We start from the raw sequence: 14,138 nt of genomic DNA on the forward strand, positions 1-14,138 counted from the left end.
CCACGGCAGTGCTATCAGACAGCAACTCGTGCCATAATCTTGCTGTAGAGCTCTAAAAAGGTAGGTATGCTCGACGGCCATTTTGGACCCAACCTATGGAGCGAGTAACGCTGTCAGCTGCTTATGTATTCAAATAAGTTCATACAAGTGTCGACTTGCTACCCAAGGAAAATGGCGCAAAAACAAAAATTAATACAGTTCTTTGCTTTTATATTTCAGCCCAATTTTTAAATTAAGTGTTTTTATTTTAATGAGTGAAAAGAGGTAAAAAGGTTTATATGAAAAACATTCAAAATTTACATACATTTAGAAATAGGTACAAAGTTCGGAACTAATTACAATTTACAATCTGGTTTCTTTTTCTGTCGAAGAACCATATACTCTCACTTTTCGCATTTTGGAACTTTTAGAGTAGTTCTTTACACAATACATACGTACAACAAAGAAATGTTTTACCAGCTTCTCCATCAGTTCGCAACCACGCTCACAATTAGGAATTGAAACATTCAGGGCCGGACTGGTTTGCAAATTTCTACCGGGAGATACTTTGAAAAGGGCCCCCTATAAGGTCTTTTTCAGGAAAACCATATAGTAGCTTACTTTTACCATTTAGTTAGCTGCCAAATAAAACTACACAATAGCGTCATAAGTGATAAAATAAAAACGTTTATTATTTTAAGGTAACATTATAGCAAACTCATATTTTATTAAACAGGTTTCTTTTAAAACTAAATTCTATATTAGAGGTTGGGTATTTATTGTATATATATTTTCTTCCGAGATTTATTCAAAAACATAAAAAATGATTTCTAACTAATAATACTAATTGTAGGCAGTTAAACGTAACTCACTTTTACTTTAGAGCAAGTGTTTGAAAATATGGTTGGTACTTAATGCTTTGATAATGGAATCATTGTCAATAGATTCGAGTATATCCGACTCCACGAATTCCAAGTTTATTAAACGATGCGATGTTACGTTCCGTTTACTTTTTTTCTTGTGGGTTGTGAACCCCACTCCCTTAATGAAATGATTTATCTTTTTACAGATTTTTATACCGATTACAATTTACAAATATGAAATAGTTAACGTAAATATAGATATCAAAATACCTTGGTACTTATATTTAATACTTACTTACCCAATGAAACAGATTCGTAAACGTAGGGGTAGGTAATAAGTAATAACGCAACTCAATCAAAGTAAACTTTACACTTTATAATTAATAATTATTATAATTTATAGTACGCAAACTTATGCAACGTTAACGTAAACGTAAAACGACACTGCTGACTAGTGACTGCTGTCGCATCCAGCATCTTTCATGTTACTGAACTGAATAAACAATAAACAGTTTTCATTTATTACCTGCACCGGCTTGCACTGCATACTGCATTAGACAGCATTCAGCATTCTCCGAAAAGTAATGACAGATTGTAAATTTAAAAGGATTAAATTTTATTCTTGGTAAGCGAACTTTTAGTCGGAATTTTGCATAGAAGATAAATTATGTAAATAAACCTAGGCGGCCTGTAAGGGTCTACCGTCTACCTAACAGTTCTTTGTGGTGCCATATAATTGATCGGAAATTTACTTTTTTTCACTTATTAACAATATTAAGCATTGAATTAGGGCCCCCCGGTAGTCAGGGCCCCCCGGGAAATCTCCCGGTATCCCTCCTGTCCAGTCCGGCCCTGTCTGTTGCAGATGGTTTTACGGTCGAACTGTAGTCGTGATCGTTAGCAAACTCTACTATCATCTCTGTAACGAAACAATATTGAACCACACACACACTTGGAAGTCCTTATTTACCATTACTAACTTGCAGGTCGTCTGTTTCTGGTATTTCAATTTCAACTGGAAGTAGTAAAATGTATGTAAATTGTTTATAATGTACACATTTTTTACTTACTAGCATCCCCATCAAATTGTGATTGAAATCCCTCTGCTCTTGGGCCAAGTATATCTTTAATGCCCTCTTCGGTGTCATTTAATGGGGTGTCTTTGTAAGGACCACCCCCAGTTCCCATTGAATACGTTTTATTTTCAGACAGTTTCTTTTTCACCCTTTTCTTTAGATTTTCGAACTTCTTTTTTAACACAGCTTCACTACGGTGGCTGTCGTTTACTACATTGAACTCCCGAGCAACATTTGACCAGGCTTCGGTCTTTTGTTGGTTCGTAACCGCATCTGTTTTTTTGCACTCTAAGACATGTTCATATTGTTTTACTAAACTGGTTAATATTGCCTCTTCTTTCGCGGTAAAATTGGCTGCACGCACTTTTTTTTCGTTAGAGCACATCGTTATAAATAAACTAGTATTGATTGAAGGTTAAGTTTATTCACAACAAATATCCAATTAATTCTTTATGCGCATGTTTGCACGTTGCCAACAACAGAAAATTGTGGTTTTGGTAAACGAAGTTTGAACGCAGTTTGTACAACGAGGTTAAACGAAAACTACGCTCAAAACTTGGGCGTAGTTTAGTTAAACCATCCCTGAACTTCACACTTGTACAACCGGCCCTGACATTTTGAAGTTCAAACATGGAAGTACCCAACGAAGTACCTACTTGTACTAACTAGTAACTGCCAACTTAAGAGATGAGTTACCAAAAAAAAAACGACTATAATCACTGTCTTTGTACAACTGTTTTCGGCCGAAAACAGTTGTACAAAATCATCATTGTGACACCGAAATAGAAAAATGTTATTTTTATGAGTGATTACGTACTGCGCAGTGACACATTATAAGAACTTCATTTTCATTGGTTCCGCTATTTATAAATATATCGTACAAAAAGCCCTCATACCGTAAATTATTTCTACAAAAATTTATATTTCTTATGTTATAAGAAAAAATGGCCGTCTAACATAACGGAAAATGCTGTCCGCAACCTGGCTATTATCATTGAGTAATTATTCACTCAACGATATTATGTAATGTAGGAGTATGAGTAAGATGTCGATGCACCCTACCATCGCCGTTGTAATTATATACTCAAAATTTCTTATCTGTACACTTTTCGAATTCGCGACTCGGCAACAGCACCACGCCCGGCGACGCATCGGCAGATATTTGTATATGTGATCTGATGCTTATTATGTTATTAAAAAAATGCAACTCGCCATTTGCCTTGTTAGTTGTAAACGTGAGACTGTTGTGCTTGTGAACGAAATAATATGAAAATAAAACTTTTGGTTATTCAGTATTCAGCTGTTTCTTATTATTTGTTGAAATTCGAAGCAAGCAACTGGAAAGTATCTTTTTAAAAGAACTTTTTTAAAAGTAACTTAGTTACTATAACTGTAACTAAGTTACTTTTGTTTCTACGTATCTAGTTACTCAAGTAACTTAAGTTACTTTTTGGAAAGTAACTTAGTTACTTTATCAAAGTAACTTTCGTTTCACCTTTGTGTAAGTACCTACCGCGCTTTGAGAGGGGTACCATGAAGTGAAGAATAAACAATTCCTTGCCCCCCCCCCCCCCAATCCTGCCTCCCTATTTTGATAAGTGGTAAGGGAGAAGGGAGGTATGTTGGTAGAAAAAAGTTCCATTCGTCGAGACCTTCAATTTAGAATAACCTACCTTGAAAGATAAAAGCAATTCTGCCTTCCGTTCCCCTGCCGCCCTGGTCTAAAAAAGGGATCGCGGAGATGTTTGTAGAAACCAATTCCGTTCGATGAGATAGACTTCAGCAAATTTCGACTCGGTTTAGCTTGCACAATTTTAATACGTTGGTGACTAAGCGGGGTATCTCGTTCACTCGAGGGGTAAAAAGTTTCTTAGAGCTCGAATCGAGCTATGAGAAGTAAACAAAAATTGAGTATCTACTATTTTGTGCCGGGTTTTTAGCAAAATCCACCAAAATGCGAGTGAACGGTACGTCGCAACTGTCTACCGACAAAGAGAATGTGGTAGCCCCCGACAAGATCTTACTGATGGTGGAGTGCGAATTGCGGGTGCACGGGAAGTGGGAAGCGGATACCGACATAGTGAATATTATAATCTTGACAAGATCTTATTGATGGTGGAGTCTATACTGGCTAATAAAACACTGATCTGTCTGGTCCCATAAAATGTCCTGAAGTCCCTTCGATCTCACACGAGGATTTTGATAATTTTTTTAATATTATTATTAAGTAAAAAAATTATTATTAGTACGAACATGCATTGGTACATACATGGTTTTGGTTTTGTAACTATACAGTTGCCTTTATCTGTTGACTGTGTTTGCGCAAGTTGAATACTTTTCCTGAAAAAATATTTTGTAGATAGGAAGTCAAAATATAGGTAACCACAATAATACGTCGAACAAGAACAGACAAAGAAAACATCTTGGAATTTTAAATGCAGGTGTATACACAACGAGCGACAAGGTCACTTCCGGTTGACGGGTATTGAGCAAAATCTAATTATTTAGTCCCTTGACCATTGTCTACCTAATACTCAAAACAGAACTGGAAATTTCGAAACCGTTCGTGCGAGTTATCATGTACACAGATGGACGGACGGACGGGCAGAAAGTTCAAAATCATAAACTCGCTTTTTGTCGGTCGTTAATAAGTAGGGACCGTGTTTAATAATTTGATTAGAAATGTAAGATAACATTTACAAAGTAGGTCTATCACCAAAAATTTCATAATGTAAAGATATGGTAGGGTTCTTTTTCTTTCACCATCCATTTGTTAATCCTGCACGGCCCAATCATTAGGTAATATAAAATAAAAATAAATTACTTTTATACAATTTTTATTTGTCAAAATTGTTTTTACAACTATGATATGCATCTTGTTTTCTTTAAGAATAAGCATCGTAGACGTAATGGCAAATATTCACAATTACTTTGAAAGAAATCAACCAAATTTGAAAAGTAAAAAAGCAATTCATCATTTAATAAAATATCCGAACTAGAAGACCCACTACATTATATTGCTATTCTATTGTAATCTAAAAGTAGTAATTATACAATAATTTTCTACTGACACTGTAAGTATATGTGATTTGCTTTCAAACTACTGCATGTGAGACACATTATGTATACATGTACTTAGCAGGAACTTATTAAACTAACTATCTTGTTAGCGAGATACTGAACATTATATAAATGTACAATATCTATGAAAGTAAAAAATTTAAAGTACATGCTACATGTTGGGTATAGGTACCATTTGTCGAACAAAAACTTTTCCGATATCGCACTTGGTAGATTCGAAGTGCTAGAATAAAAATATCAATCGTGTGTATTTCGAAATGTTTAGCTTTCTCAAAACTAATAGTTTTCTACAGATTCGTAATCGTTATCAAAACTCGCATATTAAATAAAAGCAAAAAGTACTACAGACAAAGAGTAGTTTGCACTATCTACAGCATTTTCTGTGTGAAGATATTTTTATAATCATGCCACGCATGACAACATACCTATAAAATGAACCTTTTAAAAATAGGCTACTGTTCTCTCATTACCAATTTCAATTACTTATAACAAACGATAAATTTCGTGCCCTGCTTGGTTAACGTTACTCGTTAGTACCTTAACATATTGCTCCACATAAGGGGTTGTATACGAAATCAAATAATTTTTGTTTATTTTGTAAATCAGCGTAAACTACGTTATTGCCAAATTGATGATAATGATGGGAACATTCTTTTAAGGCTCCGTACAAAGGAAAATCAATCACCTGGAAAATGAGCTTTTGCAAATATCGGTGGTTCATTGGCCTTTACAGTTACTATATACAGGTCAGTTAGCGAAAGCGATTTAATTCGTTTAGAAGTAGTAAATGAGTTGATTGAACAATAAATAAAACAAGCGTTGTGATCATTAGCGATAGAATAAATAAAAACTACAAAAACGGACTTTTTATAATTATCTAAGTATTTAGTCGCGAACAAGTTTTTAATAAGCCTAATCGGCTTCCACAATCTTATCCATTAGAAAGCGTTTTTTGTGCATCATTAAACCGGCCGATCATTTTAATGTAGCAGAAGTTTCTTTTTGTTTGCCTAATTGTAATCGAAATAATGTTTTGGGATTCATCGATGAAAGATGCTACTTTATTTACTCTTCAGTTGCGTGATAATTTGTACTTATAGCGTAAGGTTAATCATTATTTTCATAGGGATTTTCATAGGGATCATCAGGAACATCTAGCAACTTTGTAACTTGCGTAATACTACTGGAACAAATACGTGGTAAGAACACAGAAAATGAAGAGATTTGGAAACTATCGAAATGGGGCCATTAAGAAAAAATCCCGTCAAATCTATAGATCATCTAGCTTTTCTTAAACATATAAAAACAATAATACTGATGTTAATGTTTATTATAATAGTTAAAAAAAGGCTTTCTAATGTAAAATTTAGACGTGTTCTAGCGGTAACCTTTCAGAGCAAATAGTGTGATCAGTAAGCTGTGCTTGCTGAAATGTTGGCTAGTGTTCTAGTAATGCAAGTTCTGAAATTTGGCTCGAGAAATACCATAAATAAAATACACATAGTTGATACTTTACATTATCTTTTGTTCTGTTTAAATTAATAATATCCAAACTCTTGTTCAACAATAAAAAAAAAAGAAAAAACAGAGCATCAATGTAACATTTTATTAATATTGATGTGAAATATTATTATGAAAACTTAACAATTAATGATTAAGTTGGTAGTTAATTGGCACTCAATACAGTTACATTTATTTGTAAATGATTCCCGGAGCTATTGTATTAAAATCTATGTGTGGTATAAATCTGTACTAAATGATTTGTATAAAAATTCGGAACTAGATCTGTTAACATGTTACACATTCCTTTTCTGTATAATAAGACACTTATAGAATATGTGTAAACAAATCCGTGATAAATTATGTGTATGGAGTACTACTATTATTCTTATTTAAAGCTTTGTTTATATTTGACCACCATTGAAAACCCTGGAACTGGAACATAAAAAATAAATCTATGCACAAAAAACAATTTTAATCGGTGATAGCACAATTCAACACTATTTAAAAGTAATATAAAAATATAACTATACGTTTAACTGCAAAACCTTAACAATCCAATAAATCGTCGATTATTTTCCAATAGTTAAAATTGCTTGGCAAGAATACAATCAATTCAATATTGTGGCTAAAGGCAAAACCGTTCAGTACAGACAACAACAATCAATGTGTAACACGTCAACTTTAACAACTGTATCTATATCTATTGTATTGTAAATTACATATTCTAGTGATACTGGAAGTGAGTGGCCCTGAGCTACCAGAAAATGGGTACCTAATTATTAACTAAACTTACATAACCATTTCCAACTGAATCTGTTACAACAGTTATTTATCTGAATATGTGCACTGCTGTATATTAGCAAGAGATATTATTTAGCTTGTTTACATTATTTAAAATTTTAATTCTATTAAAGGAATTGAAAGTAATCACAACTATTCAATTTGCTATTGTATATGTTGTAAATTTCATAATTTCCACATCCATGTTAGGAGTATTTTATTTATATTTCTTGATTATATTAAAAACACAAAAAAATGATAGAAAAAAGTTAATTCCACACAACATATTAGTAAAAATGAATATGTGTTTCATCACAGACTATCACAGATTATATATCTGCAATTAATTCAACCCTTTCTACTTCGAGCAAAATATTTTTGAAATCATCAAATTTAGAAACCGCCTTGTTTCTGAGTGTAGTACATCAGTCACAATCTCTCAAAACAGTTAATCGAACTGCCGATGCAATTTTTCTCCATTACGCAGAACTAGTACACTGAATACCAGTCAAAGAAAACTAGTAAAAACTGAAATAAATACTAAATCACAACGTAAGTACAATTTTATAAGACAAATCAACATTGAATAAAATCTCACTAACACTGCCTTCTTACTACTACTAAAACTTTTAGCACCATCTATAACTTACATGTTTGAATAAAACGGATAAAAAAGACTCGAAGTCTTATACGGGTAGGCACTCCTGTTGCATCATTCCCTCTTAATTTAATGATTACGTTTTCACCAAGAAAAAGTAAATTATAGCTGGTGATTAAAATTGGCCGTTCAGTATTGAGACCCTAAAATACTTTAAACTGTACAATAATATGTAATGTAGGAATCATATTTCTAAAACAAAATTAGTTCGACTTGAAATGCCAGCGTATGTAAAAAATGTGTGGCAAAAGCTAAATAAAAATTTAACTGCGCTCTTCTGCGATTTACTTTAACAGAACGATTTTATGTTTACGTCTGATACAGCCAATTTGTTGATAACCAACTATTTTTACCCTGTGTGTGGCTGACCACTGGCCTCTAGCCGACTTAGGCCACAGGATTTTGATACTAGTCAACTACATTTTGATGAAGAAATAAATATTCTACCACTACATTCACCTATACACAACGATATATATCTCTCTATTAAGGTATAATAAATATACTCTTCACATAGGAAACAAAAAAGCAGTTAATAAAAACTTATGGCTAAAAGTATGGATATCCATATATTATTTCTATTATTGCTATAATTCTACAATAAACAATCTTTATAACTCTAAAGGAACATAGAATGCCGCAGTATTGCTTTAAGGATGGCACTGCGCTCAGGTCAGTGGTCAGCTTTGTTTAACCATGTAGTGCACAAAACAAATGATACGCGGTGAGCACTGTGTACTGAAGGTAACCAACTAAACAAAGATTAGCAATTGAAATACTGCCAGGGTCTATCCTAGTCCATCCCTGTACAATAATACTGCCAGGAGACGTTAAGTTACAAAAAATACCAATACAATTTAAAGAAGCTAACCTGATGGAATGCTAGCTCATCTAATTTCATGGAAGATCATTATACAAATTTACAATTTGTTTTCTATCTAACAAATGAATATTTAAAGCCTGGTAGCCCGAAAATCCTCTGACTCGCATCACAGTTAGCACTTGCCGAAAACACTTATAAGTTAATTCTATCACAGCTCTTACAGTTGCCCTTTAATAAGGTATAAATATTTCATTTTAGTTAACTTTTAATGGCTACACTCTGGCGGGCTACCCGACTACTGTTATTAAGTGATTGCTAATGTGACAAATGTATTATAAAAAATTTGGTGAACAATTTAATATAATATTGTACAATAATATGTGTTTGTTATTTATAATTAACTAATATAGTACATAAGCTTAACTATAAAGCATCAGTCTAAGGAACTATATTGAGGGCACTAGTGTGGGCTTTCTTCTTTCGCGTCCAAAGGGCTCGGTGATAAGAAGTTTCGAACGTATTTTGGAAAATGTGTTTTTTCGTGCGCTTTTAGTATGGTCGAACGCGAAAAAGTTTTACCGCATAGAGCACATCGAAACGGCCTTTCACCTGTGTGCACGCGGCAATGGTCTTTCATATGATGCCTAAGTTTGAAAGCTTTCCCACAAAATTCACATTTAAACGGTCGGTCTCCTGTATGCACCGGCAAATGAGCAATTAAAGAACTTACATCGGGAAAAGATTTACCACAAAATTTACACAATACAACACCCGCACCGTCACCAGATAGCTCCAAGTCCATTGGCGTCGACGGATGGTCCGTGGCTTCCGCTGCCTCTAAATGCGAGATCGGAACCCTACCACTAAAGTGCGATTCCATCAGGTGCAAGGGTTCCGGTAAATTTAAACTCGTGGGATGTTGCAGTTGTTCGCGATACTTTAACGTTTCTAAACTATGAGATAGTATGTGTCTCGTTAACTTGCTTTGGTGTGGAAACGAAGCTCCACAGTACATACACGGATAAAGTCGAGGCGAGTCGTCATCTCCACGATCGAGATCCTGCAACCAAACAAACTGACATCAACTTCTTGCCGTTTATTCACAAAACATGTGGCTACCCTGTAATACTACTACAAGAAGTTGACGCTCATTTGTTTGGCTGAAGGAGTGGAGGATACCGCTGCCCCTGTTCATCAAATTTTACAAATACTTGCACAAACAGCGTATTCCAACAAACGAAAACAAAAATGTCCTAAGCCAAAATGAATGTCAACTTCTTGACAGTACATTTGAAAAAGTTTATACAATTAGCAACCTTTCCATTACCTACTGCTAACTAAAGAGAAAGCTAGTACATGAAAAGAAACATACCGAATCATGAGGATGTCTTGAATACTCCGAGTAGTTTTCTATGGAACTCTTCTTGTCTTCGGTCGCACCACCTCCCCAGTCCACTTCTTTTTTTAACGACTGAAAAAGAAAGTAAAATAAGTATCAAAAACTTCATTGAGAAAAAGGTATCACCATATCGATGCAAATTTATAAAATAAAACACAGCGAGAAAGATGCGCTAGTTAGTTATGGATATCAAATTCAAATGTGATTTGTATTAACTCTTCGAGTCCCAACTTTGATGTAGTATTGTAATATATTCTCCCCAACATGGCGGAGGGACTATTTTGTTCTTGATTGTCATGGATTTCCGACAACAACATTTCTAAAGTTTTGTAATATTATTTGTTTTTTCAGATACCTTTCCTGCATTTGTCAATTACGAACTCTCCATAATAGGGCGTCAAAATTCAAACCGAGTGCCAAGTATGACGTGAAGTGGGTAAAACCACTTAGAAATTTTGTATAGCATTGAGCATAGCGATGGTCTAACACCTACTTAGCTGTCACACTATTATTTTTTGTAAACGTTACGTAACGGTAACACCACCGCTGAAACTATAAATTTACATGCCTCTTTTAATTTAGGATTCCTACCATTGAATTTTAGAAGATAATTAGCTGTTAATTTATAGTGTTATATTGTGCTAAAAAGACCAAACATTTTAAAGAGCAACAAATTCGAAATAAAATCAACATTTAATTGCGTCGTACGACATTAAACAAATTTCGATACCTATTTTATAAAAACAAAATATTTTATATTTTTTGTATAATATATATCCCCCAGCATTATTTGGAAAAAGGAGACTACATCGGATCTTGTTTTTACGTTAAAATTCCGGTTCAATGATTTTGGAGTTAATCACGTAGCATGTCTATCTTTAAAAGCGAAACATGGAAAATGTGTTCGCAAAGGATGAAATCGGACAAAAACCGTTTCTTATTTTATTTTTGTAAGCACATATAAATTATTTCTGTTGAGGATCACTGTAATTTTTTTTGTTTGGGGTTCACTGTATTTTCTAAATCGTATTGTATTTCATCGTGGTGATTTATGATTCTTGAGGCGAGTTTGTAATGTACGTTTGTTTACTTTTTTATGGAAGCCCAAATAGCACAGGCGATAAGTACACAAAAAACGTCAATCTGAACATTTTGAGAGGGAAAGCTGGACTTTGTTGAAATGTCTCAGGTTAGGTGTCCCGAATAACGTACTGAAAGTCCAGACCCCCAACTGCGCCGCTCGTCGAGCTGTGGCACGTTTTTGCCCCCCGAAATCAGTTTTTCGTTAATATCTCGAAATGTAGGAGGCTTAGAGAAAAACTTTTGAAACAAAAAATGTTCCTCGTAAAATTTCCTACACGATAGCTTATTTGCAAGTTAGCCCAGGCCTAACCGTTAGCCTACAGCGTTCATTTGAGTAGTCTAATATCGAGTTTTTCGCGAATTTCCTGCAGTGAATAGATAGAGAACAGGGTCATATGTCAGTCTACCTGGAATTTATGCTCCGGGTGTATGGGCTTTTCATGCCTCAATGCTGAGGTACAAGCTGAGGAAGAGTCACACTTCGACGACAGTATGGACTCCGATGTCGAAACTACTCTGCATTCGGATGATGACACGCTGTTGAGTCGAACGATGAAATGTAGATAGAATTTTGAATTGTAAATAAGAAAATACGCATGCTTCCAGAATGTTGATGAAATTTCTTAAACTAACGTTCAAATCGGCTATCCTATGGTACAATAAGTGACAAGTATGTCTTTCATCAATTTAGGCGTCCAACCATAAGTACAAAAAATCATCAAATAACTCAATATTAGACTACTCAAAAGAACGCTGTAGGCTAACGGTTAGGCCTAGGCTAACTTGCAAATAAGCTATCATTTAGGAAATTTTACGAGGAACATTTTCTGTTTCAAAAGTTTTTCTCTAAGCCTGCTACATTTCGAGATATTAACGAAAAACTGATTTCGGGGGGCAAAAACGTGCCACAGCTCGACGAGCGGCGCAGTTGGGGGTCTGGACTTTTAGTACGTTATTCGAGAGACCTAACCTGAGACACTTCAACAAAGTCCAGCTTTCCCCTCCAAAATGTTTAGACCGATGCACTTACCGCCTGTACTAAAAGGCTAGGGTTACTAAATAAATAATAAATAGTAAAACAAAAGTAACGAAAGCAATCCCAACCAACCTCATACAGTAATAATACCGTGAAATTCTAAAAGAAAGTTTTGTTTGAGTGTAGGATTGGGATACCTTGTAATTTTACAAATGTGCAAAAAAGAAAATCTAAAAAAACTACTGTTGTGACTTGTGAGGCGATTACTATCACTTATACAACTGAGATTACAAAGTACGAGTACTATGCAACGTTGACACGTCATTCTTCTGGGGAATATAATTTCTCAATTCTCCACATTCGCTATTAAAAATGGAAGCTCTCACGCTCAAACCGTTTGAGATCTAGACATGAAAATAAAAACGCTTCCATTTGAAATTATTTCCATATTTTGAGGTGAAAAAGAATTTATACGGGTGTTTGAGTGCGGCCGCCATCTTGAATTTTTACTTTCGGACTACATACAAGTATGTATAAAGGAAAGTATTGTAATCGTGTTAAATTTTCGATATGCCAATATTGCGTTTTCTGGACGTTTTGACGCACACAGACCCAAAAATAGTATATTAAGATACAAGTGTATAATCAAGTCTTCAAAGCACGCGTAATGAGTTTAATGCCACGAAGCGAAGCGGAGTGCCTTCAACGTTGCAAGTGCTTTAAAGACCAATTATACACGTGTATCTTATAGGATTTTTTATTATATCTGCAGTATAATTTAACAAGTTAAAAAGTAATCGTAAACGATTTACATAAAGCGCATTTCCACTTGCATTCATTTCCCATTTGTAAGATGCAACTTCTGTTAAAATCGTCAAAATCCGGCCACAAATATGAAAGATAGCGTTGCACATGGGCAAACCATTTTTGACGTGCTACTTCAATTTCAGTTTATAAGAAGAATTTCATTTCAATGCTTTCCTAAATAAGAAAGTTAGAACTGCGCATGCGCAAACCTAAATTTTGAAACTAATGTTAGATTTTCCTTTGTTCCAAGTGCCAAAGTATCAAATTTCACTTAAATGCTTCCATAGAAAAAAAATTGGCACTGCGCATGCGCAAAATAAAATTTTGAAACTGGCGTTAAGATTTTCCTTTATCAAATTTCATTCAAATACTTTTATAAATAACAAAGTTTGCAATTCGGTTTATAAATGGTCGAGATGCGAAAAGGGCACTGTGAATTTTGAATGGATTCGACTCAACTTTTGGCATTGCGTATTATACGGCTAAAGCTATGCCCATATTGAATTTCATGCAATTCAGCTAATAACTAACGGAGATGTAAAAGCGATCGGACATTTCTAAACAAAGTTATCGTTCACACGGGCAGATAGAGGGACAGACAGACAAAGGAACAGACGGACAGACAGCAATTCAAAATTATAAATGATCTCTAGGATCGTTAATAAACGGAAAAAGTGTAAAATTATGGAACATCTCGTGGAACATGTAAAAAACGGTTTGTTGGTTTTTTTACAATAACTTTTTTAGCAATAAACGCAGAAAGAATTCCTTCCTTGGTGCAAGCCTCGACACCATAAAGAACCAAATACCGAAAAAAGTAGGACAATAGCTAGTAGCGTCTCATAGAACGAGCGGACGGACGGACGGACAAAGTGGCCACAATAGGGCATTTTTTTTAATTGTTGTGGAAATGCGCTAAAAATAGGAAATACAATGAAATCATATTGACGTTGTACTTGAATAGGTACATGTCTAATTAGGTGGGCTGGGTGTTCGTAATTTCACGATAGCCATGGAAATGTCACTTGCGTTTGCTTATAAAAATTATCATCTTTGTGAATAAAACTATTTCCGTTGAAAAAGATAATACACCGTCTATTAAATCGCTTG

General features: G+C 34.6%; 2 protein-coding genes across 2 annotated transcripts in view; both read right to left on the reverse strand.

Moving 5' to 3' along the window:
* Nucleotides 1-1,645: 1,645 nt before the first annotated feature.
* Nucleotides 1,646-2,522, reverse strand: LOC116162885 (myb/SANT-like DNA-binding domain-containing protein 3). The gene is made up of 3 exons (XM_031476646.1): nucleotides 1,913-2,522; nucleotides 1,813-1,857; nucleotides 1,646-1,761 (listed from the first exon to the last, which is right to left on the reverse strand). Exons 1-3 carry the CDS (start codon nucleotides 2,301-2,303, stop codon nucleotides 1,646-1,648), a joined length of 552 nt encoding a protein of 183 aa, XP_031332506.1. The 5' UTR covers nucleotides 2,304-2,522.
* Nucleotides 2,523-6,591: 4,069 nt separating this feature from the next.
* Nucleotides 6,592-14,138, reverse strand: part of LOC116162893 (zinc finger protein 572-like) — a 34,546-nt gene continuing 26,999 nt past the window's right edge. The window contains exons 4-5 of the mRNA XM_031476656.1: nucleotides 10,136-10,234; nucleotides 6,592-9,823 (exon numbers count right to left, since the gene is read on the reverse strand). Of these exons, the coding sequence (XP_031332516.1) occupies nucleotides 9,224-9,823; nucleotides 10,136-10,234 (699 nt within the window). The 3' untranslated portion in view covers nucleotides 6,592-9,223. The remainder of the gene's footprint in view (nucleotides 9,824-10,135; nucleotides 10,235-14,138) is intronic.

This window comes from Photinus pyralis, unplaced genomic scaffold, assembly GCF_008802855.1.
Source record: "Photinus pyralis isolate 1611_PpyrPB1 unplaced genomic scaffold, Ppyr1.3 Ppyr1.4_LG1, whole genome shotgun sequence".
Taxonomy (NCBI): Eukaryota; Metazoa; Arthropoda; class Insecta; order Coleoptera; family Lampyridae; genus Photinus; species Photinus pyralis.

Coding starts and splice junctions, on each gene's coding strand:
- LOC116162885 (XM_031476646.1), bottom strand. CDS start 2,303: ATGTGCTCTAACGAAAAAAAAGTGCGTGCAGCCAATTTTACCGCGAAA. Junction 1,858..1,912: donor ACAATTTGATGGGGATGCTA/GTAAGTAAAAAA, acceptor TACTACTTCCAG/TTGAAATTGAAATACCAGAA. Junction 1,762..1,812: donor CGACCTGCAAGTTAGTAATG/GTAAATAAGGAC, acceptor GTTTCGTTACAG/AGATGATAGTAGAGTTTGCT.